The sequence below is a fragment of the Triticum urartu genome, chromosome 7 (genome assembly GCF_003073215.2).
Source record: "Triticum urartu cultivar G1812 chromosome 7, Tu2.1, whole genome shotgun sequence".
NCBI lineage: Eukaryota > Viridiplantae > Streptophyta > Magnoliopsida > Poales > Poaceae > Triticum > Triticum urartu.
Window position 1 is genome coordinate 479,851,772 of NC_053028.1, and position 27,999 is coordinate 479,879,770.

Below are 27,999 nucleotides of genomic sequence, written 5' to 3' on the forward strand. Positions count from 1 at the left end.
TAGAAAACATCATTCAACGAAACCATAAAGTCAGCTCATACGTCAACTGAAACCCTAAAGTCAGACCATATGTCTGGCCTGTCCAGCATCCTCAAACGCGGTTCATATGTGAGGTGGATTTGTGACTGTCATAGAAGTTATCATCATGCCGTACCCGATAGGCTAGACATACTTCAAGTTCCTCCAAAATGATAAGGCCCATCAAATCCACTGCCCTCCCGTGTTCGTCCTTCCTTTCCAACCTTCGAGTTGTTACCCTCCTTCACCCTTGCTCCACGTTTTCACCCCCGTGCCAAATGTCGACGACTAACACCACCACCATGGACGATGGCTCGACGGAGTTCGTGGGGGCCCCAACCCTCGTGAGAAAGGCGGAGACCATCGCCCGAAGGGAGCGAAGCGTCCGCATAGTAGCAGTGAAGGGAGTTGCGTTGAAGGAGGCCATAGACCTCGACTTTGCTGCACATGTCATCTGCCTCGCCGGCGAGAAGGTACCTACACTCGTCCATGATTGTACCCGACATCGTTTCGGCCACATAATGGTTGGGCATGTCTGATGTCCGGACACGGACGAAAGAGGCCAGGAGGACGACGTCGAGGACACGGCTTACGAGTCACCACAACTCCAACGGTCACGGAGAATGTCAGGAATCACCGATACTGGGCATGCCCTCGTCATGTTTGATGAAATTTCGGACCTAGATACACATGTTTTTTCATGTGCATTTTTAGATCAATTTTAGGATGGTTGTTTTCAAGGTAGTCAGAGTTAGAATTCGGAGTCGGACCGTTTTTCCTTAGACAAAATCGATTCATAGTATCAAGTTGTGAAACTGAGGAGTCTACTAGAAATACTCAAATAGTAAAAAAATTTATACCTACGCCAAAAATTTATATATATTCTATAGATTCTTAACACCGAATGTAGAGCAAAAACCGTACACATCAATGGTACTTGTATTCCACTTCTTTTCATGGCTAACCTACTATCTAACTTGCATGTATGTAACACACATGAGAGGAAATATATAGAAAATTTAAATCTTCAATGCATGAAATTTACTTAAAAGATTTTTTTAGAGTTTATGAATAGCCAATCACTTGTATAGCTAACCCGCAGTACTTAAACTTCAAGAGTCTTGCTTTTCTTCTACAATCAACCTTGGCGTCACGTCAATTCTTAGTTTCGGTCTATTTAGGCTTGGGAAGGGAATAAAGGGCCATGAGGCATGTGAAAAATGGTTTGGATCATGGCATACTATTCTGCTAGAATTTAAAAATGACTTAAATAAATTAGTAGCATCGGATATAGTCCATAGCATAGTTGGGATTCTGCAATTTTGTACGGGATTCTATGATTTGGATCACGACTCAACATAGATTCTACCTGATCCAGATTCATAGTGGGTCTCGAATCGACATGCTTCTGTAGAGTCGTGACATCATAGGATTTTATGAGTCGAGTCCGTAATCTGACTACCTTGGTTGTTTCATTGTGATGCATCTTTTAAAACACATTCATGATGGTCAAGTAGCTCCGCATTATGACTTAGACAATACCAATTATCCTTTGCTTCATGTTGGGCAAACATCTGGCCCTAAAAGGAAGAATGCACCAAAGGCAAGAGGAGTGACATTACATTCCTTGGAAATGATATTTGTTTCCGGTTCAATTTACAGTTTCACATGCCATGGAAACAAGCACACTAATTCGAATTGAAGCCCACTTCAATATCATGATTGATTTGGTAATGGACCCCACTCCAGTTCCTTGAGCACAGTGTCTACATCAAACGAAGTCTAAACAGATTTCTATTGTAAAAATTTGGAAAAAAATTAGTTCATGAGTCTCACTCTCACACACTTATCAGGCCTACGCATATGTTGGACGTGTCCCATGCCATACCTCGAATTTTTTGTGAAACCAAAAGTTTACGAAAAGAAAAATAATTGGCTTCAATCGACTAATAATCAGGTTGCGTCCATCGCGTTGAGCGATTGCCACGCATTTGCATGGGGCGCCACTTCACCGCTATCCTTATCGCGACCTAAACGCCTCCTTCACACTTTTCTCCCACATTGCGAAAACACTTGCAGTTTTAACAGCTTGGACAACGCCCTCGCCAGCGGTGTTGCCCGCCCGCACGTGGTTCGCCATCAAGCCGCACCCCTCGTCGCTGCTCGGCGGCCTTCCACATCCGCCCAACCCCTGCGTCGCTGTTGCCGCTAGAGGACGCTCCCAGCCCGGTGGCATTGGCGAAATCAAAGGGCGCATTGGTGCCCACACGTGCTCGTCATCCTCTCCTCCTCAGTGGAGCACAAACTGGATCCAATGAGTACATAGCTTGCCGAGACACTCTGGCATGGTTCGGTCTCCAAATAAGATCAATGTACCTCCTTTCCACGTGGATAATGCTGGTCAAGTTCCAACTAGTTTGGAGCAACTTTTTAAATTGTGTACAAGGGATTAAAATTCTAGATACCAAAATTTTACAAATTAACTAGTTTGCATTTTTGCAACATCAATAAAAATATGGTATTACATATAATATTTATTTTTAATTTTAAAGTTGAAATTCTAGTGGAATTAGATTTTGAATGAAATTGATTGAATCGTATTCGATTATTGGAAATCAAACGAGGTTTCTTTTTTGAGGGAAGGAAATCAAACGAGGTGCAAGCAGAATGGGCACGAGATGCTTAAACAAGCCCAGCCCAGTTAAGGAAGAACTCGGCCCAAGTGTTTCCAGCGTTTAAAGTCACTGACGTGTGGTCCCGAATTAGCAGAGGGAACGGCCTTTTGCCTTTGCGTCTCTTGCAGAGAAAGGAGGAGAGCAGTGCAGGAGGAGATCAGATCACGAGACGAGATGGCGGCGTCCTCCTCCTCCCCAGCGGCGGCGGCGGTTGGGCGAGCGGTCGAGGAGGTGCGTTCGGCGCTGAACGAGCACGCCGACGTGGTGGCGGAGCTCTTCGGCCGCGTCTCCACCGAGCTCCGCGGCGGGTTCGGCCCCGCCGTCGACACTTTCGTCGGCTTCTTCCACGCCGTCGACTGGAAGGTGCGTCTTTTCTCCCTCACCCCCTGCTTCGCTCGCTTGACCCTAGGATTTAGTCCACCGGGAAGCAGAAGCCGCTGCCGCAACCGCCGACGTCAGTGTGCTCGTTGCCGACTAAATCCAACGGACGCTGTGATTTTTCACCGCCGGCCTCGCCTGGATCTCTCTTGAGAGGCAGCGATTGTCTGGGTAGTTATGCTATGTAGGACGAACAATTTCATGTGGTTCATCTCCGCGCGATTCCACTGCCTCCTCATTCCTGTGAACTAGTAAATCAATGGAACAACACCGCTGTGCATCTAAGAATGAAGTCCGCAACAGGGTGCAAGTTACATAATGCCGCTTGTGATTACTCCAATTTCGGAGCTTCCATGTTGATGGTTTACCACATGATACTCAGTAACTAGTACTTCTGTAGTTCTGTGTAGTCATATACCATTGTTTTCTTGAATCGACCGCTGCATGTCGGTTCATGTTTTATTGTGTAAAAATAATCAACTTCGCCTCATCTGATGAGTAATCGTCGTCCCTGTTCTTACCTTGACTAATCTGCTCCATCTGTGTCTTCAGGAACCTTGGTTGATCGGCATGATAAGTTTCCATGCCATTCTGCTACTGGTAACCATCATCTCCAGGAGGAACATCAATTTCCAACTTATCTTGTCAGCCTTAACATGTGAGTATTACTTTCCTATCATTGTTCATTTATTTGGCCTTCAGACTCCTAGTACCGTTAGCTAGTTTTGTAGAATGTGTACATCATTCATGTCATACTAGTTCCGAATGTCATGCTATACCGACCATAAAGTATCGATATTTTTTTATGATTGCTGAGCTTAGCAGTTTTATGTATTGTGTCGCCTTGAAACCGTCAAAATAATCACACTGCACATGTCAACTCTGTAAAGCTTATCTAATTTGCAGCGGCACTGGCAACTTCCAACTTCTTCATAAATGTTGGTTTAATCATGTCAGCGAGGTTTCAGTGTAGCGTTTTTCTCTCCGGTTTCTAAATGTGTACTGTACGTGAGATGAGAAGACCTTCACCTTCTTTGCTATTGTGCCTGTTATTTTACATCGGTGTAAAATTTAACCACACAAGTAGTTTGAATATTTCAACAAGTAATTAGTAAATGTAACCTTGACATTGAGAGATAATGTTTCCTCTTTCCATTCCAATGCAAGTCGGGATTTAGAGGCAAAGCGCCAGCAAAGCAATAGCTTTTGTAATACGCTAGATTACCCCCTTTGCTTACCTGATGTACTCGACTCATTGCAGTTTCTGGTGTATTCCTTGCCGAGAAACTAAACACGTTCCTAGGACAAAACTGGAAGAGCTTCTCAAGCCAGAATTACTTTGATCCCCAAGGCCTCTTCATCTCGGTCATGTGGTCTGGCCCCCTGCTTCTGATTACGATACTTATTCTGGTAAGCGCATCGCCTGCCGTCTCATTCACTGGTGTCAGTCTGCATCCCCTTCCGCTTTGCTTATGCGCAACTGCCTCCTGTGCGTTTGCTGTGCGCTTGTTCTGCAGGTGAACACCCTTGTGACACTCTGCATGCTGATGGTAAGGTGGAAAAGGGCCGAGCTCAAGCACCGCGCTCGTGAGGCCCGCAGCAAGCAGGAGTGATGCTGCTGACATGCCCTTGAACTGCGGATCTGTTGTGCGGTAGGCGATTAAGCTGCTGATCTAACGGAGAAGTTTGATTGGAACAGTAAAGTGGAAGATTAATTAGTCCTTGATTTTGATTGATGGTCTAGCTTTTCGTCTCTGGTACCGAAGCACACGGTTTTACACATGTATTAGCTGCTGTTCGTCAAATTTAAGGGATATGTTTGTGTAGGGAGCTCTGAATGTTATTTGGATGGCTGCAGGAGCCAAGTTCATCGTATATGCATTGCTTTGGATGAATGTTATTTGGATGACTGCAGGTTAATTGGTCCTTGATTTTGATTGATGGTCTAGCTCTCCAATACCTCGGTTTCATTTGTTCTCTGATTGTTTTAGTTTTTTTCAGTTACTTGAGACGGCAGTTTGGTTGGGACATATATAGTGATTTGGTTTGAGTTGATGTTGCGTGGAGTCCATTCATGAACCCCTCCTTTCCTCGTCCCTTGTGCTCCCCTCCCCCCTTCTGTCTTTCTCCTTTGATCTACCGTTGTCTCCTGATCAAGCTCTGCGACGTTGGCATCGCTACTGACCCTCCACCTTATTTGTCAGCCCCTTCCTTTTCCTTGCCTACTTATCCACTGCTCATCTCCTCCCTATAAAACATCGCGCCCTGAGCACAAAATCGAAACGTTCGCTCCCTAGCTTTCCAATATAGATAGAGAAGGAAAAAGAAAACAAATAGTAACTGCATGACTTTGATATTTCGTAATAAACAATTTCAATAAAAACGGTTGTAGAGGCCAAGAGCACTCCCTTATCTCTCTTTTTTCAAACCATGAACGAGAGCGCGGGAGATGCATGTAATTCATTTGGGTGTGTCTAGGGCACATCTAGATGTGCTCTAGTTATTGCACATCTAAGTGAGTGAATCAAGTATAAAAAAAAGAAAGAAAATATTCACACGAATCTTAATGTAAAATCAATAACATATGACTTAGATATGCAATACTTATGGCACATCTAGATGTGCTTTAGCAAAACTGTAATTCATTAAGCACAAATATATTACACTGCCGAGGACGGCACAACCCATAGATCCCCAAAGTTGGCACGACCCTTGCAACACCACGGCCCAAGAAAAATCGGGGCAATAGGTAGGATGGTGATGAGGGGAGAGCGGGGGTGGCTTGGGTTAGAACACAACCCCCTTCCTTTTCGGGAAAAGGTAATTGCTTGCACATATATATGTACACTCAAATTTGCTCAACTCTCAACTGGGAAAAATGTGCGTCCCTTTCACAATGATGGTGGGGGTGGTCGCTTGTTGACGACTTATTAACCGACTAAGCAAGCTTCTCTCTCTCCATCGATCTCTGTCTCTCTTTAGATAGATAGATAGATTCTACACGCGCTGTAGCTGCTAGTTGCAGATCTCCGCTCCACGCGTGCCTGTAACATGCGGACCTCATGTTTACATCAGGTTCAAGTTCTTGACCACATCTGTCTCTCACAAGCTCCTCTAGTTCATTTTTTTTTAAAAGCTCCTCCAGCAACCAGGCCAAGCATCAACGAGTATCTTAATTCGACGAGCTTAAATATATATACCCAATAAGTACAAAACATGCCTTTGTTTTGTTATAGTCATGGTCTGATCGTTTGTTGCAACATCTGTCATAATCATATCTCATATCTCATGTCCGATCCATCAACCTGCGGTGTATGCATGGCAGCCATACATAGTCCCTTTTTATTGGTACAGGTATTATGTTATGTGGGAGGTCCTGAAGGCTGTAGGTGACAGAGAAGGGTCAGTACTATCTGCTAGTATATCTGGATGGTGGATGTGAGTGAGATCAGCCCTGAAGTGCACTCCAAGCTAGCTAGCTATAGGAGACCCTCTCTCTACCTTCCAAAAAGCTTCACTTCACTACACACACCGTCCAAAAACTAGTACCACTTTGGATTTGCACTAAATTCCGTTCCTGCTTTGGTATGGCACAAGCTGATCGAGCCTGCCGTCCTAATTAACTGACCAGTCCATGTCTCATGTCCGAAACCGAAATAGTAGCTATTAGGTGGTACAGTACTGTACAATACACGGATTGTCTAGATAGCCAGTACCTAGATTTTTCTCCTAAAAGAATGATGTCTGTCTGTCTGTATTGTATTGTATTGTATGTACGGGTACGACTCCTTTAGGTGTGGTGCAACAACTAATTAGGTCGGCGTGCTATGCCATCCTGAATCCCATTGCATGAGGAGTGCAGTGCATGCCTCCCTATTTCTAGGACCTTTTCTCTCCCTGCCTGGCCCATTCAGATACACATGCACATGCTCGCTCAGACCTGAACCCGCTAGCTTTTGCATGTTCTAGAGCAGAGCGCTAGCATCGTCGTCTGATCGAGGGATCGGGGTGGTCTGGCAATGGAGGAGTCCTCTTGCAACACGGTGCCCCCGGGGTTCAGGTTCCACCCCACGGAGGAGGAGCTCGTCGGCTACTACCTCGCCCGGAAGGTCTCCTCCCACAAGATCGACCTCGACATCATCCAGGAGGTCGACCTCTACCGGATCGAGCCGTGGGATCTTCAAGGTACGTAATTCGTTCGCCACTTCGATCGCCGACCCTGTAGAGCTCGATGGTTTGCTTTTGCAGCGGTTAATGGAGGCTGACCGAGCTGTGTGTGTTGGTTGATGGCAGAGAGGTGCGGCAAGTACGGCGGCGGCGGAGGAGGGCAGGAAGATCCGACGACGGAGTACTACTTCTTTAGCTACAAGGACCGCAAGTACCCCAGCGGCACGCGCACCAACCGCGCCACGGCCGCCGGCTTCTGGAAGGCCACCGGGAGGGACAAGCCGGTGCTCTCCTCGTCCTCGTCGTCTCCCGCGGCCGTGATCGGCATGAGAAAGACGCTTGTCTTCTACCGCGGCCGCGCCCCCAACGGCCGCAAGACCGACTGGATCATCCATGAGTACCGCCTCCAGTCCAACGAGCACGCGCCCACACAGGCATGCAAATCTCCATCCATGCAGATTCAAGATTCATCTCCATGCATGCATGCAACGAATTTTGTTGTTCAATTGCAGTGCTAATTAATTTTGTGGGCTGATTTGATCGTTCAGGAGGAAGGGTGGGTGGTGTGCCGCGCGTTCGTGAAGCCGGTGACCAGCCAGCAGCACAGGCTGTCCTACGGCGGCGGCGGGTACCCGACGATGAACGGCAGCTACAGCTCCGCCTCCAATTACTACTACTACGACAACCCTAACGCGCGCCTGATGGTCGCCGGCGGGGGTCCGCCACATGATCAGCATGTTCTGGCGGCGGAGTCCAAGCAGCAGGTGCAGCTGTTCCCCTCCGACCTGCCGCCGCCACTCCAGAGCCCGACCTTCGACGGCGAGGGCGAGGGCGACATCTCGCAGATCAGCGGTGGGTGTAGCAGTGCGGATCAGCAGCTGGCGGCTGCTGCTGGGACGATCGACTGGAACCTGTGGAGCAGCTTGCTGCCGTCCACGGCGCCACAGCTCTTCCACGGCCAGACAATGACGCCGCCGCCGGCAGCCAATTCGAGCTCCTCCAAGAACACTTAACGACATAATATTTGAGCCGGAGGATCCAGATTATCTTGACTGATGATTAATTGTTGACAATTTGATCATACGACGGAGTATGTATGTTTGACGACTACTTGCCATTTTTACATGTGGCTAATTAGTTTCCACTTTGATTCTAGGGCATAGGATGATATATACAAATATACTTACAATACATCAACATATATATGTAATTTCAGTAATGGGATTTGGAACTCAGGATTGATCAACCCTAGTTAGCTAACTAGTATTTCCTTTGTCATGTCAATTTCTCCATATGAAGCTCACATCACTACATCATTGTATACTTGCGTTGGCACGTAAAGAGCGATTTTATTCAGTTGTTTGGAATTTTGTCAACACAGTAAGACTTATATATTGTCTTTCTTTCTTTCTTCTTACTCCTGTTTCCCCCCTTCTTTAACCGTTCCTTCTCCCTTAAAATTGACTTATGAAAATTACAAATTCGGTCAACTTATATATACTATTGCGCAGAAATTCGCTTTGGCACACGGGAGCGGAGCGCGCGCTCCTGCCACCAGAAAAAATACTTCAAAGTGTGAAAAAATCCGAGACAAAAATTTGGTGCATACATCTTGACATTATATCTGTGCATGTCAAGTTTTGAAGAAAATCGTCATTTTCTGTGGCTTGTGTAAAAAAGACAAAAATATGTCTTGTGAAAAGCACTTTTTAACACCAGATTTTGTCTTTTTTACACGTTACACATAACTTGCCGGTTTTTCGCGAAACGATTTTGTGAGCATGTACAATATCGAGATGTACGCGCCAAATTTTTGTTTGAAATTTTTTAACATTTCAAAATACGTTTATAACATATTTTAAAAACCAGGAGCGCGCGCTCCCGTGTGCCGCAGACTTATATTGATCTTCCGCATATGTACTATTAAGTTGTTTGCGTAGCTTAAATAGCATTTGTATGGAGGACAGAGGATCCATGAACTTTGGGCGCAACAGTTTGGAGATCCACCTATGGAATATGTGATTAAGTTATTTTATATCTTGTTGGAGCCTGGTTGCTTCGAGCTTTCAGCTTTATTTATCTAGTTACATGAGTGATACTACTCCCCATGTTTGGAATTAACCGTCGAAATGAGTGAATTGAAACTCCATTTGAAATTAATTGTCATTGTAATGAGTGAATCCGGTTGTATTTTGTAGATGAATATGTATGCATGCTTGATACTCTGAACTTGATAATATGTGTTTATGTGTATCTTCTGAGGATGGGGTAAACTAGCCGTTCTTTTTTAGAAGAAAAAAAAGGCTTACAACACATAAGTACATCATCTTGCATTGCATATCCGAGTGCTTGTGTCGTGTGCACCTTAAGCCTATAAGGGAGGTAGATGATTTCTATTCCATCATCTAATCTAAATATATATATATATATATATATATATATATATATATATATATATATATATATATATATATATATATATATATATATATATTCTTGGATGTCTATGCATGTCCTTGTCCGTATGGTACGCAGAACCTAGCCGTGCAAGTGCACGAGTAATCAGTCTAGTTTGCATATTGCGTGACTTGAGAGATTGGAGCGGCCGCGATAGCAACATCCACTAATCATAACACCAGATGGTCTGCAATGATCGATTTTGATCTTCCGTGATTCATGTGTTGATTTATACAGGACCCATCACTCAAAAGTACTAATTTCCAGTTGCATGGCTCTACCATTTTAGAAGAATCATACAAGTGACGGTCAAACTTCCTAAGGCAGAGTATTGAGAGTGAAGTAAGAGAACTGATAAAGAAGAATTCCAATCATGAATCACAGCTGGCTTTATCTATTTTCATAATTTTATATTTTCAGTTTCCTTTCTCTTTAAAAAATTTCAGAGAGATCTTGATGTAATTTTTGTTACTTGTGATATTTGTTGTACTGTCGTGATTGATGAAAAATAGATCGGAAGTTTTTTCACAAGAAAATAGTGTGAGACAAAAAAAATTCATCTACTCTAGAATATAGAAGACAAATTATTAAGAACAAGAAGCAAACACAAGATCAGTATTTGTTTTTGTCGGTAAGTTAGAGCCATAATCAGCTTAGTGCAAGGATGCTTGGGCGTGTGCAACCAATACTTCTGATGAACATTCCGTACTAATAGGCTAAAAATTCCAATTAATTAAACAGGTTCTATGGTGTAGTGGTTAGCACTCCAGACTTTGAATCTGGCGACCTGGGTTCGAATCCCGGTAGGACCTTTTTTCTCTATACTTTATCTCTTGTTTTTCTCATGACTTCCATCTTTTTCACTTTTTTTTTGGCACTGTTTCGCCTCATGGACTCGTACTTTTAGTGCTGCTAATGGATGCTCTTTTTAGATAGGAAGCTGTCGTTCGATTTTAGAATGAGGCCCTTAGGGCACCCACAATGTATTTCAGATTCATTTTTTGGGCTTTGACACTAGTTTCTAACATTGTGAAGCCATTGCCAAATATATGCCATTGTGGGTGCCCTAAGGGCCTCATTCTATACTTTATCTCTTGTTTTTCACATGACTTCCATCTTTTTCACTTTCTTTTTGGCACTGTTTCGCCCCATGGACTTGTACTTTTAGTGCTGCTAATGAATGCTCTTTTTAGATAGGAAGCTGTCGTTCGATTTTAGAATGAGGCCCTTAGGGCACCCACAATGTATTTCAGATTCATTTTTTGGGCTTTGGCACTAGTTTCTAACATTGTGAAGCCATTGCCAAATATATGCCATTGTGGGTGCCCTAAGGGCCTCATTCTATACTTTATCTCTTGTTTTTCACATGACTTCCATCTTTTTCACTTTCTTTTTGGCACTGTTTCGCCCCATGGACTTGTACTTTTAGTGCTGCTAATGAATGCTCTTTTTAGATAGGAAGCTGTCGTTCGATTTTAGAATGAGGCCCTTAGGGCACCCACAATGTATTTCAGATTCATTTTTTTGGGCTTTGGCACTAGTTTCTAACATTGTGAAGCCATTGCCAAATATATGCCATTGTGGGTGCCCTAAGGGCCTCATTCTATACTTTATCTCTTGTTTTTCACATGACTTCCATCTTTTTCACTTTCTTTTTGGCACTGTTTCGCCCCATGGACTCGTACTTTTAGTGCTGCTAATGGATGCTCTTTTTAGATAGGAAGCTGTCGTTCGATTTTAGAATGAGGCCCTTAGGGCACCCCACAATGTATTTTAGATTCATTTTTTGGGCTTTGGCACTAGTTTCTAACATTGTGAAGCCATTGCCAAATAAAAGATACAATTTTTAGATAGGAAGTTATCGCTCGACTTTAGAATGAGGCCCTTAGGGCACCCACAATGTATTTCAGATTCATTTTTTGGGCTTTGGCACTAGTTTCTAACATTGTGAAGCCATTACCAAATATATGCCATTGTGGGTGCCCTAAGGGCCTCATTCTATATTTTATCTCTTGTTTTTCACATGACTTTCATCTTTTTCACTTTCTTTTTGGCACTGTTTCGCCCCATGGACTCGTGCTTTTAGTGCTGCTAATGAATGCTCTTTTTAGATAGGAAGCTGTCGTTCGATTTTAGAATGAGGCCCTTAGGGCACCCCACAATGTATTTCAGATTCATTTTTTGGGCTTTGGCACTAGTTTCTAACATTGTGAAGCCATTGCCAAATAAAAGATACAATTTTTAGATAGGAAGTTATCGCTCGACTTTAGAATGAGGCCCTTAGGGCACCCATAATATATTTCAGATTCATTTTTTAGGCTTTGGCACTAGTTTCTAACATTGTGAAGCCATTGCCAAATATATGCCATTGTGGGTGCCCTAAGGGCCTCATTCTATATTTTATCTCTTGTTTTTCACATGACTTCCATCTTTTTCACTTTCTTTTTGGCACTGTTTCGCCCCATGGACTCGTACTTTTAGTGCTGCTAATGAATGCTCTTTTTAGATAGGAAGCTGTCGTTCGATTTTAGAATGAGGCCCTTAGGGCACCCCACAATGTATTTCAGATTCATTTTTTGGGCTTTGGCACTAGTTTCTAACATTGTGAAGCCATTGCCAAATAAAAGATACAATTTTTAGATAGGAAGTTATCGCTCGACTTTAGAATGAGGCCCTTAGCGCGCCCACAATATATGCCAAATTCATTTTTGCACTAGTTCCTAACATTGTGAAGCCATTGCCAAAAAAAAAAGGAATCGAATACTCCATGAACTTGTACTGTTAGTGCTGCTAATGAAAAGTATTTACAGTTTGTTTATGCTTTTTTAGATACAAAGTTGTTGCTTGACTTTAGAATGAGGCCTTTAGGACACCACATTGTATGCCAAATTCGTTATTTGGGCCTTGGCACTAGTTCCCTACATTGTGAAGTCATTGCCAAATAAAAAAACAGGGAATCAGGATAGCTCCATGCGCCAATGCCAAATCCTGATGAATAATAAAGAAATCGTTGATTTGCATGTCCTCTTGTTTCACCCTGTGAACTTGTACGGTTAGTGCTGCTACTGAAAATCATTTACAGTTAATTTATGCTTTTTTAGATAGGAAGTTGTTGCCCAACGAGGCCCTTAGGGCAGGCGCAATGTATGCCAAATTCATTTTTGGGGCTTTGGCACTAGGTCCCTAGATTGTGAAGCCATTGCCAAATAATAGAAAACAGGAAATTGCAATAGCTCCGTGCGTGAGTTAAATCCACAGAACCACCACATTTGTGTCTCAATTAGTACAAAACCACCACTTTTCAAATTGGTGCACTTTGCACCGTATCAAAATTTGACAGTAGGAAAAAACACTGAGGGTGCGTTTGGATGTAAAGTATTTTTTACAGTTTTTTGAAAATACTGTGGTTTTTGAAAAAACTTTGGTATTAAATACTTTGAAGTGTTTGGATAAAATAAATAATGTAGTTTCAGATACCAAGATATCTGCCATACTGTGGTTTTTTGACGGTATCTAAAAAAGAGGTCGGGACCTCTTTTTTCTAAACTGAACTGAGAGAATTCGTTGCCTGCTCGTCTACGTCCAAAGATGATTAAATGCGATTGCCGTCTCCGATTCCTCTATCTATTGTCTTTTCAATAGAGTGCTCCTGATTATTAGGCGTTTCAGGTTTGGTTGTTAGTTTGTCTACGGAGAGGACGCGCATGTTAATTACGTTCTTCTGGCGATCTTGCAAGCTTCTATCCGATCACTGGCTGCTAAATACACGAGTAATCGCGGGATTCAAACAAACTTGCTCGTGGAGTATAACGATTGGTCGTTGGAGCACTCGTACGCAGCAGGTTAAAGCTGGCTACACAATCAATTCTAAGCGCATATAGGCGCACGTACATGCACAGCGAGTCAAAACATGACTTGCCAAACTCATTGGTGCTTTTGTGAAAACTGAGGAATACTATGATTTTTAGAAACCGAAGTATTCATTGCCCATGCATTTAAAAACTGAGGTTTTGGATTATTATGGTTTTTAAAAAACAGTGCTGCCAAACTAAGCCTGAGCCAAAAAATAAACTTGTTTTGACATGGCAAACCGCGAACTGACGACAGGCTAGATGGCCCTCCATTAACGACCAGGTCGGACCGGGTTGTTTGGGCCCGAGTGAAGCAGGGCGAAGCGGCTCGTTCGCTCGATATATTTTTGTCCCTATAGCGATGCTGACGACGGTCGTTCATGAAATAACGTGGTAGTCGATTCACATTTGTGCGCATGGTAAAATCGAGCGGTTCATGCCCGCGTCGTCCAGTTAGTCCATTGCATTGACTGCCATTACCACGCACACAGAAAACCGTAGCCCACCGTGAATAGGAGACTGCCAATTTTAATCTTTCTTGTCAATTTTAAGATTTAATGGATAAATAGGGTTCACTAGATATGCAACTAGGTGAACACAACATATATGACAAGCAAGCTTAAAGCAAAATATGCTAGGCAACAATCTAATTAGCAAGCCAACGAGCATAAAGGCAAAGTAAAATGAGGGAAAGGATTAACCACAAGTGAGGCGAGGACGCGGATTTTATCCCCAAGTTCACTCTTCCTTGGGAAAGTTCCGGTGGCAGAGGAGTTGAACAAATCAAGGCAGAAAGTTCCGGTGTACCCCGTGCACACGGGGGGTTAGACCCCGTAGGCACGGGGGTCCACTACAAAAAAAAGACACATCCGTGACATTTTGGACCAAACGAAAAAAAATTCTATCATGCTTATGACACTTTTATGACGATAATTTTGACAAAACCCGGTATCATCATAGATGTGGTGTGGTCCTACTTCTATGACAAAAATCCATGACAGAAAATGGGCTTTTCGTCTTGGGCAGGCCAGAGACGCAGCTGCATGACATTATTTGGGCCGTCCATGACAGAAAAAACTATGGTAGAAGCGAGGGCGAGGAAAATATCGAGGGAGTTCCCAGTTACGGTGGGTGGTCGTGGGCCGAGCGATGCGCGTTTCTCTCATACGTATACGCGTGTGTGCGAGGCGTTGCGCTCTAACTGAACCCGAGCGAGGCATTGAGCTCTAACTGAACCCGAGCGATTGCACTGCAGGCTACGCGTTACTAAATTCGAGCGATCGATCGATCCCTTACTGTTAACTGAACCCGAGTGATTCCTTCGCTACCGCTGCTAACTGAAGCCGATCGAACTGTGCTACCTCCTTCCCTGGATGAACAGTGGGCGTTGTTGGGGGGGGGGGTTGGATGAACAGTTCCCGGTGGGGGGTTGGATCAACATGACCCCTGGTGTTGCCGCTGGATGAACAGGACCCCGGTCGATCGAGCCGGTTGGGGGGTGGATGAACAGGACCTCGTGGAGGGCTAGATGAACAGGACCCCGTGGAGGGCTAGTTGAACAGTAGCCGGTGGAGGGCTGGATGAACAGTACCCGCGGAGGGGTGGTTGAACAGGACCCCGTGGAGAGGGCTGGTTGAACAGTAGCCGGTGAAGGAGCGCGTAATGGAGACTGGATGAACAGGAGCCCGTGGATGAACAGTCGCAGGTGGAGGCTGGAGGAGGTTGACGGTGGATGAACAGTAGCCCGTGGAGGCAGTCGACGATGGAGATGAACAGTATCACGTGGAGTCCCGTTTTGCGGTACGCCACACCCCTCCCGATGTCCAGGACCCCCGTTTCAACCGTAGCACTCCAGCACAAGTTGGTTTCCTCCTTTTTGCGGTACGCCACACCCCTCCTGATCAACAGGACCCCGTTTCCACCATAGGAGGTCCAAGAGAAGTCCGTTTCCTCCGTTTTGCGGTACGCCAGACCCCTCCCGATGAACATGATCCTGTCTCGACCGTGGCCGGTTAAACACAAGGCTGTTTCCTCCGTTCTGCAGTACGACATGCCTCGTTTGCATTGGTTGTTCCATCCAAGCTAGTTGGCTCCCGATGAACAGCACGCGTTCCGTTGCCTCCCGATGAACATGACGCATTCCATTGCCTCCCCATGAACACGACGGCGACGCAGTTTCTCCGTTCCAACCCAGTCATGTATACGAGCCCTGGCCGTACGTATGCGCGAGTAGGCGTTCGAGACCTCGCCCGTATGTTGTACATACGTGGCCGTATTTTTTGGCGTGTGGCTGTATGCACGTGTACACGGTTTAGACGGGACAACCTGAACTGCTACGTAGGGGATCTACTATGACATGTGCCGCTACTTACTCGGCCACGGTTCATACTTCTAGAGACACCGATCGACCAGTATGTACGTACATGTTCCGACAAGACAGACAACGGTACGTACGCTTCGACCGGGTGGGTCCCAGTTGTCAGGGAGGATAAGGACACACTTCCTTACGTGCGAAGATATAGCTGCTGGGTCCTAACTGTCAGGGGGGATTTTTTTGCCCGTAATAAGGACGCACTTCCTTGCGTGCGAAGATGTAACTGGTGGGTCCCAGCAGTTAGGGGGAGAAAACATTATTTTCAGGGTAAAAAGGATGCAGTTGCATGCATGCGTCCATGGGCGTGGTGCGTCCCCACTGTCAGCCTCTCACGTACAGTCATCTTCCGATGACTCTTGGTTGTTGACCACATTGACCACACCGTGCCGAGCGCACCAAGGCCGATGGACGACGGCGAGGCCCCAGACTGGAATGACCCAGAGATGGGGAAGACGCGATAGTGGAGTCGTAGATGGAGAGGAGTGGGAAACTTGACTGGTTCGGGTGCGCGGCAGCACTGCCACCCACAGGAGACAGGAGCAAGAACAGAGGTTGAAGAAGGAGCACGGTTGTTGGATTAACATCCAATGGTCCAGCTGCTAGAATCATTTGTTGATTAAGTTGATAAAGCCCCGTGTACACGTCTGCTTAGTAGGCCCACAAGTCAGCCACCAAATCTGTCGGGTCCCAGCTGTCATCGGGAGGAATGGTTTTTCTCGCATAACAAGGAGGCACTTCCTTCCGTGCAAAGGTACAGCCGATGGGTCCCAGCTGTCAGGGGGAGGAAACAACTTAATAAGGAGGAACTTTCCTTACATGCGACCATGGACCTCGTGGGTCCCAGCCGTCAGGCTCTCCACGTACAGTCCTCTTCCGATGACTCTCGTTTGTTGACCACCCCGCGCCGAGCGCAGCGAGGTGGTGGACGACGGCGAGGCCCCAGACTGGAACGACCCGGAGATGGGGAAGACGCGGCAATGGAGTCGCAGACGGAGAGGAGTGGGAACTTGATTGGTTCGGGTGCGGGGTGGTCCTACACTCGGTAGAGAATAAGAGGAGGTGCGGAGTGGAGGGATGGCCTGGCCGTCGGCGGGGTAGCGTTTCGCTGAGGCGCACAAAACAACGCCGCTGGACGCGGGAGGCTGTAGCAGGAGGTCCCGACAGCGCTGGGGGAAGAAGACGAGAGATTAAAGAAGAATGCCGGCCGTTGGATGTAAATCCAATGCCTTGCTTAGGCTTTGACCTACTGGCCCACATGTCAGCCAGTCTATTTGTTTTTAGTCTATTTGGTGGGCTGGGTGAAACAATGATGTAGCATCTATGTAGCCCGTTTATATATATGGTAGAATTTAAAACCCATTTGTATTTTTCTTGAAATCCGCGAACTTGCTGGGCTGGGTGAAAATATCCTGTTGGGCTGGACGGAGAAATGTTATAAAAACATAAACACATGATTGCACGTCTATTACTGCATCGGTCAGTAAAATCTTTGCAAGCTTATGTACACAATCACTAGGAGTTAACTTGCCAAGTTATATATAAACAATTATTATTATTATTTTGTAAAAACTTTCAATTTACGAAATAAAATATCATTTTAATTTGATGAGTTAATAGGATGTGGGGTATTATTATTTTTTAGGTTAGACATGGGACACTTGAGTTGGTTTTAGGAAAAAGTATTGGAAGAAAACTCAGTTTACATTGAAAAAGAAAATGGGAGAAAATTCAGATATAGGATTAATGAAAACGAAAAATAAAGGAAGTGGGATGGTCTATAAAATGGTTGTACGAACGACAGGTTTAACGGAACCTTGTGTTGTTTCTATTATACATATATATATATGTAATAAAATAAAATATAAATATAGGTTCAGTTTTGCATTCTTATAGAAAACATAGATTCAGTTTTGCATTCTTATAGAAAAATAGAACTGAGCTGTGCGTCGTCTTGAAAAAAAAATATAACTTAGACTACTGATGTTATAGACAAGCTAGGTCGGGAGGCCCAGAGGCCGCTTGATACTGCTGGATCCAAAAAATGTTGAAACATGTCGTGGGTTGCCCATGTTAAACAACAAAACCTAGGCCATGGACCTGGTGGGCCCGGGACTGTCAGCCTCTCGATGAACAATTGTCTTTCGATTCCTCTTGTTTTGCTGACCATGTTGGGAATGACAGACGGCGGCACCGCGACGAGAACACCAAGGCAGAGGATGACGTCGAGACCTCGAACCGAACGAATCGGAGCGAGGGAAGATGCAGGCGGAGGGGAGTACAAGGGTTGACTTGTTCGGGTGCAGGGTGGGCTCGTGGAGCTGCCACCACCGAACAATGTGTGGGAGTAGAGAGATGGCCTGGCCAACGCCATAGGCTATAATGGCCGGCCGCTGTATAGGAAGAGGACGAAAGATTAAACAAAATAAAGAAATATAAATGGATAGGTGGTTGGTCCCATATATCTGTGTACGAGACCTGCTGGGTCCACTTGAGAAGGGGAATATGTTGGGAGGAAGGAGATTCAAAGCACGGCAGGCGAGTGAACTAGTTTTTTTTAAAATGGACAAGTGAACTAGTTACATATATAAGCAAATAGCCACTAAAAAAGCAAACAGATTAATGGGTTCTTAAAAAAATATTTCAGACAAAATAGATAATTACGACACATAGGCTAATGCATGAAACACTCAGATGATAAAGGTGCTTATAAACAGATAAAGTACAACATCTAGACCTTCTTGGCACGCTTGATCATGACGTTGCGACTGTCCATGTACTCGTCAGTTATGGGAAGCAGACATGCCCTCATGTCCAAGATCCGCCTGTACATGTCGTAGCATGTGTATGTGTCCTTGGTCGCGTAGGTTATGTAGGCTAGATTCAAAGGTACCTCCCACGTGTTCAAGTCCTTTGTATCGTTGTCTTTTTTCATGTTGGCGTATTAGGGGTCGATGATGGTCTCGGCGAGGTCAATCACGGAGTCGTTTGTTGGGTAGCGCAGTAATTTCAACTGTTTTCTTACGCACACGCAAGATCATGGTGATGTATAGCAACGAGAGGGGAGAGTATCGTCTACATACCCTTGTAGACCGTAAGTGGAAGCATTATGACAACGCGGTTGATGTAGTCGTACGTCTTCACGATCGACCGATCCTAGTACCGAATGTACGACACCTCCGTGATTTGCGCACGTTCAGCTCGGTGATGTCCTGCAAACTCACAATCCAGTAGAGTTTCGTGGGAGAGTTTCGTCAGCACGACGGCGTGATGATGGTGATGATGTTGCTACTGGAATAGGGCTTCACCTAAGCACCGCTACGATATAACCGAGGTGGATTATGGTGAAGGGGGGCACCGCGCATGGCTAAAAGATCAACTGATCAATTTGTGTATCCATGGGGTGTCCCCCTCCCCCGTATATAAAGGAGTGGAGGAGGGGGAGGGCCAGCCCTCTACTATGGCGCACCCTAGGGAGTCCTACTCCCACCGGAGTAGGAGAGAAGGAAAAGGAAAAGAGAAGAGAAGGAAGAAGGGGGCGCCACCCCTCCCCCTAGTCCAATTCGGACTAGGCCTTGGGGGTGCGCAGCCTCCTCTCTCTCTTTCCCCTAAAGCCCAATAAGGCCCATATATTCCCTGACGAATTCCGTAACTCTCCGGTACTCCGATAAATACCCAAACCACTCAGAACCTTTCCGATGTCCGAATATAGCCTTTCAACATATCGATCTTTACGTCTCAAACATTTCGAGACTCCTCGTCATGTCCCTAATCTCATCCGGGACTCTGAACAACCTTCGGTACATCAAAACACATAAACTCATAATACCGATCGTCACCGAATGTTAAGCGTGCGGACCCTATAGGTTCGAGAACTATGTAGACATGACCGAGACTCATCTCCGGTCAATAACCAATAGCGGAACCTGGATGCTCATATTGGTTCCTACATATTCTACAAAGATCTTTATCGGTCAAATCGCATAACGGTATACGTTGTTCCCTTTGTCATCGGTATGTTACTTGCCTGAGATTCGATCGTCGGTACCTCAATACCTAGTTCAATATCGTTACCGGCAAGTCTCTTTTCTCGTTCCGTAATGCAACATCCCGTAACTAACTCATTAGTCACATTGCTCGCAAGGCTTATAGTGATGTGCATTACCGAGAGGGCCCAGGGATACCTCTTCGACAATTGGAGTGACAAATCCTAATCTCGATCCATGCCAACTCAACAAACACCATCGGAGACACATGTAGAGCACCTTTATAATCACCCAGTTACGTTGTGACGTTTGGTAGCACACAAAGTGTTCCTCCGATATTCAGGAGTTGCATAATCTCATAGTCAGAGGAACATGTATAAATCATGAAGAAAGCAGTAGCAACAAACTAAACGATCATCGTGCTAAGCTAACGGAATCGGTCAAGTCAATCACATCATTCTCTCATGATGTGATCCCGTTAATCAAATGACAACTCATGTCTGTGGCTAGGAAACTTAACCATCTTTGATTCAACGAGCTAGTCAAGTAGATGCATATTAGTGACACTCTGTTTGTCTATGTATTTGCACATGTACTAAGTTTCCGGTTAATACAATTCTAGCATGAATAATAAACATTTATCATGATATAAGGAAATAAATATTAACTTTATTATTGCCTCTAGGGCATATTTCCTTCAATCTCCCACTTGCACTAGAGTCAATAATCTAGTTCACATCTTTATGTGATTAGTTCACATCTCCATGTGACTAATACCCAAAGGGTTTACTAGAGTCAATAATCTAGTTCACATTGCTATGTGATTAACACACAAAGATTGATCATGTTTTGCTTGTGAGAGAAGTTTAGTCTACGGGTCTGCAACATTCAGATCTGTATGTATTTCCCAAATTTCTATGTCTACAATGCTCTGCACGGAGCTACTCTAGCTAATTGCTCCCACTTTCAATATGTATCACTACAAAAAAAGACACATCCATGACATTTTGGGCCAAACGAAATTTTTTTCTGTCATACATATGACACTTCTATGACGATAATTGTGACAAACCCCGGTATCATCATAGATGTGGTGGGCTCCTACTTCTATGACAAAAAATCATGACAGAAAATGGGCTTTTCGTCCTGGGCGGGCCGGAGACGCAGCTGCATGACATTCTTTGGGCCTTCCATGACGGAAAAAACCGTGATAGAAGCGAGGGGGAGGAAAATTTCAGGGAGTTCCCGGTTACAGTGGGAGGTCAGGGGCCGAGCGATGTGCGTTTCTCTCGTACACGTACGCGCGTGTGTGCGAGGCGTTGGATCTAACTGAACCCGAGCGAGGCGTTGGGCTCTAACTGAACCCGAGCGATTGCACTGCAGGCTACGCATTACTGAACCCGAGCGATCGATCGATGGCTGTTAACTGAACCCGATCGAGCGATTCCTTCGCTACTGCTGCTAACTGAAGCTGATTGATTGGATGAACAATGAGCGTTGCAGGAGGGGGGGGGGTGGATGAACAGTGAGCGGTGGCGTTGCCTCTGGATGAACAAGACCCCATGATGTGGTGGAGGACTGGATGAACAGTAGACGGTGGAGGGGTGCCCGTGGAGGGGTGGTTGAACAGGACCCCGTGGTGTGGAGGGTTGGATGAACAGTAGACGGTGGAGGGGTGCCCGTGGAAGGGTGGTTGTGTCGGATTTCGGGTTCCGGCAGACCCTTGAGGTTCGAACACTGGGGTGCGCGCGGAGATTTTGCCTCCTACCTACTTGCACCCCTCCGCCATGCTAGGATCTAAAACTAAGGAAAGAACAACACAAGAGACACAGGGTTTATACTGGTTCGGGCCACCGTTGTGGTGTAATACCCTACTCCAGTGTGTGGTGTGGTGGATTGCCTCTTGGGCTGATGATGATGAACAATACAAGGAAGAACAGCCTCGCGAGGGTCTGTTCTTGGCTAGGGCGATGAACTGCTCGGAGGAGTTCAATCACCCTTCTCTCTCTCTCTCTCTCTGCTTCCTCCAACCGACCGAACCCCCTTGCTATGTGGGTGGCTGGTCCTATTTATAGAGGCCCTGGTCCTCTTCCCAAATATCGAGCGGGAAAGGAGCCAACATTGGCGGGCTAATTTGAAGGGGAACAACAAGTATCAGCTATCCTGACAAAAGTAGTCTTCGCCTGCGCAAAGCTCTGGTGATGACGTCGTCTTGGGCTCCACGGTGACCTCCATCTCGTAGTCCTCCTGGTCTTGGTCTCGTTGCACCGAAATGGCAACCTTTGCCTGATGCCTCGGTACTCCGCGGCTGCGCTTGCCCCCTTTGCACCAAAGAGGAAAGGAGGACGCTGCGCGGGCTGGCACCCACCTGGCGCCCTGAGTCGTCATGGCTTGCGTCACGGGCACCTTGTGAGGTACCCCGCCTTGATCTCTCCGCCTCCTTGTGAGCCAGCCTGACAAGGCCGTGCCTGAGGAAGCTCCGCATCGTCCGCCCCACGAGGCTTGGCCCCTCGCGAGGGTCTTGGGTTTGTGTTGGTGAAGATGGGCCGTGCTGGGGTCCCCTTTGAGCCACGCCGCAGGCCGCAGGTAGGCAAGTCTGGGGAGCCCCGTTCCTAGAACACCGACAGTAGCCCCCGGGCCCAAGGCGCGCCCGGACTTGGCCGTGCAGGGAGGCAGAAGGGCAAGAGCGAAGCGCCGAGGGCCCTAACAGCCTGCGGCCTTGGGCGCCACGTGGCGGTTGACTAGACGTGGGCGCCTTAGCAACCGCGCGAGTTGATAAAGGAGTGGCATCCGTCTAGGCCCTGCTTCTTGCTTTCCCCGGTTGCTGCTCAGATCCCCCTTTCTTGCGCCTCTCCTTCCTCCCTCCGAAATTTCCAGATCTGCTCTGACCGTGCTGTTGGGTTTCGTAGTAATTTCAAAAAATTTCCTACGCACACGCAAGATCATGTGATGCATAGCAATGAGTGGGGAGAGTGTTGTCTACGTACCCACGCAGACCGACTATAGAAGCGTTGACGCAACGTAGAGGAAGTAGTCGTACGTCTTCCCGATCCGACCGATCAAGCACCGAAACTACGGCACCTCCGAGTTCGAGCACACGTTCAGCTCGATGACGATCCCCGGACTCCGATCCAGCAAAGTGTCGGGGAAGAGTTTCGTCAGCACGACGGCGTGGTGACGATCTTGATGCACTACAGCAGCAGGGCTTCGCCTAAACTCCGCTACAGTATTATCGAGGAATATGGTGGCTGGGGCACCGCACACGGCTAAGGAATAGATCACGTGGATCAACTTGTGTGTTTCTGGGGTGCCTCTGCCTCAGTATATAAAGGACTATAGGGGGGGAGGCTGGCCGGCCAAGCTTGGCGCGCCAGGAGAGTCCTACTCCCTATGGGAGTAGGATTCCCCCCCCCCCCAATCCTAGTTGGAATAGGATTCGCGGAGGGGGAAAAGAGAGAGGGGGGGGGCCGGCAACCTCTCCTTGTCCTAATAGGACTAGGGGAGGGAGGGTGGCGCGCAGCCCATCTAGGGCAGCCCCTTCTCTTTTCCACTAAGGCCCACTAAGGCCCATATAGCTCCCCGGGGGGTTCCGGTAACCTCCCGGTACTCCGGTAAAATCCCGATTTCACCCGGAAAACTTCTAATATCCAAACATAGGCTTCCAATATATCAATCTTTATGTCTCGACCATTTCGAGACTCCTCGTCATGTCCGTGATCACATCCGGGACTCCGAACAACCTTCGGCACATCAAAATGCATAAACTCATAATATAACTGTCATCGTAACCTTAAGCGTGCGGACCCTACGGGTTCGAGAACAATGTAGACATGACCGAGACATGTCTCTGGTCAATAACCAATAGTGGGACCTGGATGCCCATATTGGCTCCTACATATTCTACGAAGATCTTTATCGGTCAGACCGCATAACAACATACGTTGTTCCCTTTGTCATCGGTATGTTACTTGCCCGAGATTCGGTCGTTGGTATCCAATACCTAGTTCAATCTCATTACCGGCAAGTCTCTTTACTCGTTCTGTAATACATCATCCCGCAACTAACTCATTTAGTTGCAATGCTTGCAAGGCTTAAGTGATGTGCATTACCGAGAGGGCCCAAAGATACCTCTCCGATAATCGGAGTGACAAAACCTAATCTCGAAATACGCCAACCCAACATGTACCTTTGGAGACACCTGTAGTACTCCTTTATAATCACCCAGTTACGTTGTGACGTTTGGTAGTACCCAAAGTGTTCCTCCGGTAAATGGGAGTTGCATAATCTCATAGTTATAGGAACATGTATAAGTCATGAAGAAAGCAATAGCAACATACTAAACGATCGGGTGCTAAGCTAATGGAATGGGTCATGTCAATAAGATCATTCTCTTAATGATGTGATCCCATTAATCAAATAACAACTCATTGTTCATGGTTAGGAAACATAACCATCTTTGATTAACGAGCTAGTCAAGTAGAGGCATACTAGTGACACTTTGTTTGTCTATGTATTCACACATGTATTATGTTTTCGGTTAATACAATTCTAGCATGAATAATAAACATTTATCATGATCATAAGGAAATAAATAATAACTTTATTATTGCCTCTAGGGCATATTCCTTCAGTCTCCCACTTGCACTAGAGTCAATAATCTAGATCACATCACCATGTGATTAACATCAATAGTTCACATCATCATGTGATTAACACCCATAGTTCACATCGCCATGTGACCAACACCCAAAGGGTTTACTAGATTCAGTAATCTAGTTCACATCGCTATGTGATTAACACCCAAGGAGTACTAAGGTGTGATCATGTTTTGCTTGTGAGAGAATCTTAGTCAACGGGTCTGCCACATTCAGATCCGCATGTATTTTGCAAATTTCTATGTCAACAATGCTCTGCATGGAGCTACTCTAGCTAATTGCTCCCACTTTCAATATGTATCTATACTGAGACTTAGAGTCATCTAGATTAGTGTCAGAACTTGCATCGGCGTAACCCTTTACGACGAACCTTTTTTTTTCCACTTCCATAATTGAGAAACATATCCTTATTCCACTAAGGATAATTTTGACCGCTGTCCAGTGATCTACTCCTAGATCACTATCGTACTCCCTTGCCAAACTCAATGGTAGGGCATACAATAGATCTGGTATACAGCATGGCATACTTTATAGAACCTATGACTGAGGCATAGGGAATGACTTTCATTCTCTTTCTATCTTCTGCCGTGGTCGGGCTTTGAGTCTTACTCAACTTCACACCTTGTAACACAGGCAAGAAACCTTTTCTTTGACTGTTCCATTTTGAACTACTTCAAAATCTTGTCAAGGTATGTACTCATTGAAAAAACTTATCAAGTGTCTTGATCTATCTCTATAGATCTTGATACTTAATATGTAAGCAGCTTCACTGAGGTCTTTCTTTGAAAAACTCCTTTCAAACACTCCTTTATGCTTTGCAGAATAATTCTACATTATTTCCGATCAACAATATGTCATTCACATATACTTATCAGAAATGTTGTAGTGCTCCCACTCACTTTCTTGTAAATACAGGCTTCTCCAAAAGTCTGTATAAAACCAAATGCTTTGATCACACTATCAAAACGTTTATTCCAACTCCGAGAGGCTTGCACCAGTCCATAAATGGATCGCTGGAGCTTGCACACTTTGTTAGCTCCCTTTGGATCGACAAAAACCTTCTGGTTGCATCATATACAGCTCTTCTTCCAGAAATCCATTCAGGAATGCAGTTTTTGACATCCATCTGCCAAATTTCATAATCATAAAATGCGGCAATTGCTAACATGATTCGGACAGACTTAAGCATCGCTACGGGTGAGAAAGTCTCATCGTAGTCAACACCTTGAACTTGTCGAAAACCTTTTGCGACAATTCTAGCTTTGTAGATAGTAACACTACTATCAGCGTCCGTCTTCCTCTTGAAGATCCATTTATTTTCTATGGCTTGCCGATCATCGGCAAGTCAACCAAAGTCCATACTTTGTTCTCATACATGGATCATATCTCAGATTTCATGGCTTCAAGCCACTTTGCGGAATCTGGGCTCACCATCACTTCTTCATAGTTCGTAGGTTCACCATGATCTAGCATCATGACTTCCAGAACGGGATTACCGTACCACTCTGGTGCGGATCTTATTCTGGTCGATCTACGAGGTTCAGTAGTATCTTGTTCTGAAGTTTCATGATCATCATCATTAGCTTCCTCACTAACTGGTGTAGGTGTCACAGAAACAGTTTTCTGTGATGTACTACATTCCAATAAGGGAGCAGGTACATTTACCTCGTCAAGTTCTACTTTCCTCCCACTCACTTCTTTCGAGAGAAACTCCTTCTCTAGAAAGTTTCCGAATTTAGCAACAAAAATCTTGCCTTCGGATCTGTGATAGAAGGTGTATCCAATAGTTTCCTTTGGATATCCTATGAAGACACATTTCTCCGATTTGGGTTCGAGCTTATCAGGTTGAAGCTTTTTCACATAAGCATCGCAGCCCCAAACTTTCAGAAATGACAACTTTGGTTTCTTGCCAAACCATAGTTCACATGGTGTTGTCTCAACGGATTTAGATGGTGCCCTATTTAACGTGAATGTAGCTGTCTCTAATGCATAACCCCAAAATGATAGTGGTAGATCGGTAAGAGACATCATAGATTGCACTATACCCAATAAAGTACGGTTATGACGTTCGGACACACCATTATGCTGTGGTGTTCCATGTGGCATGAGTTTGTGAAACTATTCCGCATTGTTTTAATTGAAGACCAAACTCGTAACTCAAATATTTGTCTCCGCGATCAGATCGTAGAAACTTTATTTTCTTGTCACAATGATTTTCCACTTCACTCTGAAATTCTTTGAACTTTTCAAATGTTTCAGACTTATGTTTCATCAAGTAGATATACCCATATCTGCTCAAATCATCTGTGAAGTTCAAAAAATAACGATACTTGCCGTGAGCCTTAACACTCATCGGACCGCATACATCAGTATGTATTATTTCCAATAAGTCAGTTGCTCGCTCCGGAGAATGGAGTCTTAGTCATCTTGCCCATGAGGCATGGTTCGCAAGCATCAAGTGATTCATAATCAAGTGATTCCAAAATTCCATCAGCATGGAGTTTCTTCATGCGCTTTACACCAATATAACCTAAACGGCAGTGCTACAAATAAGTTGCACTATCATTATTAACTTTGCATCTTTTGGTTTCAATATTATGAATATGTGTATCACTACGATCGAGATCCAATGAACTTGTTTCATTGGGTGTATGACCATCGAAGGTTTTATTCATGTAAACAGAACAACAATTATTCTCTGACTTTAATGAATAACCGAATTGCAATGAACATGATCAAATCATATTCATGCTCAACGCAAAAACCAAATAACACTTATTTAGGTTCAACACTAATCCCGAAAGTATAGGGGAGTGTGCGATGATGATCATATCAATCTTGGAACCACTTCCAACACACATCGTCACTTCTCCCTTAACTAGTCTCTGTTTATTCTGCAACTCCCGTTTCGAGTTACTAATCTTAGCAACTGAACTAGTATCAAATACTGAGGGGTTGCTATAAACACTAGTAAAGTACACATCAATAACATGTATATCAAATATACTTATGTTCACTTTGCCATCCTTCTTATCTGCCAATTACTTGGGGTAGTTCCGCTTCCAGTGACCAGTCCCTTTGCAGTAGAAACACTTAGTCTCAGGCTTAGGACCAGACTTGGGCTTCTTCACTTGAGCAGCAACTTGCTTGCCGTTCTTCTTGAAGTTCCCCTTCTTCCCTTTGCCCTTTTATTGAAACTAGTGGTCTTGTCTACCATCAACACTTGATGCTCTTTCTACCTTCGTCGATTTCAACATCACGAAGAGCTTGGGAATCACTTTAGTCATCCCTTGCATATTATAGTTCATCACGAAGTTCTACTAACTTGGTGATGGTGACTAGAGAATTATGTCAATCACTATTTTATCTGGAAGATTAACTCCCACTTGATTCAAGTGATTGTAGTACCCAGACAATCTGAGCACATGCTCACTAGTTGAG

At 45.2% G+C, this 27,999-nt stretch overlaps 2 protein-coding genes and 1 non-coding gene across 3 annotated transcripts; all 3 read left to right on the forward strand.

The window, feature by feature from the left end:
* Window positions 1-2,783: 2,783 nt before the first annotated feature.
* Window positions 2,784-5,012, forward strand: LOC125523970 (transmembrane protein 18-like). Its single transcript, XM_048689039.1, has 4 exons — window positions 2,784-3,056; window positions 3,624-3,729; window positions 4,333-4,481; window positions 4,589-5,012. The coding sequence occupies exons 1-4, from the start codon at window positions 2,868-2,870 to the stop codon at window positions 4,682-4,684; spliced, it is 540 nt and encodes a 179-aa protein (XP_048544996.1). The 5' UTR covers window positions 2,784-2,867; the 3' UTR covers window positions 4,685-5,012.
* A 1,845-nt stretch (window positions 5,013-6,857) lies between these two features.
* On the forward strand, window positions 6,858-8,348 carry LOC125522033 (NAC domain-containing protein 105-like). Its single transcript, XM_048687101.1, has 3 exons — window positions 6,858-7,256; window positions 7,365-7,672; window positions 7,787-8,348. Exons 1-3 carry the CDS (start codon window positions 7,091-7,093, stop codon window positions 8,249-8,251), a joined length of 939 nt encoding a protein of 312 aa, XP_048543058.1. The 5' UTR covers window positions 6,858-7,090; the 3' UTR covers window positions 8,252-8,348.
* Window positions 8,349-10,435: 2,087 nt separating this feature from the next.
* Window positions 10,436-10,507, forward strand: TRNAQ-UUG. Its single transcript has one exon. It is a non-coding gene; the product is annotated as a tRNA-Gln (tRNA).
* The last annotated feature ends 17,492 nt before the right edge of the window (window positions 10,508-27,999 follow it).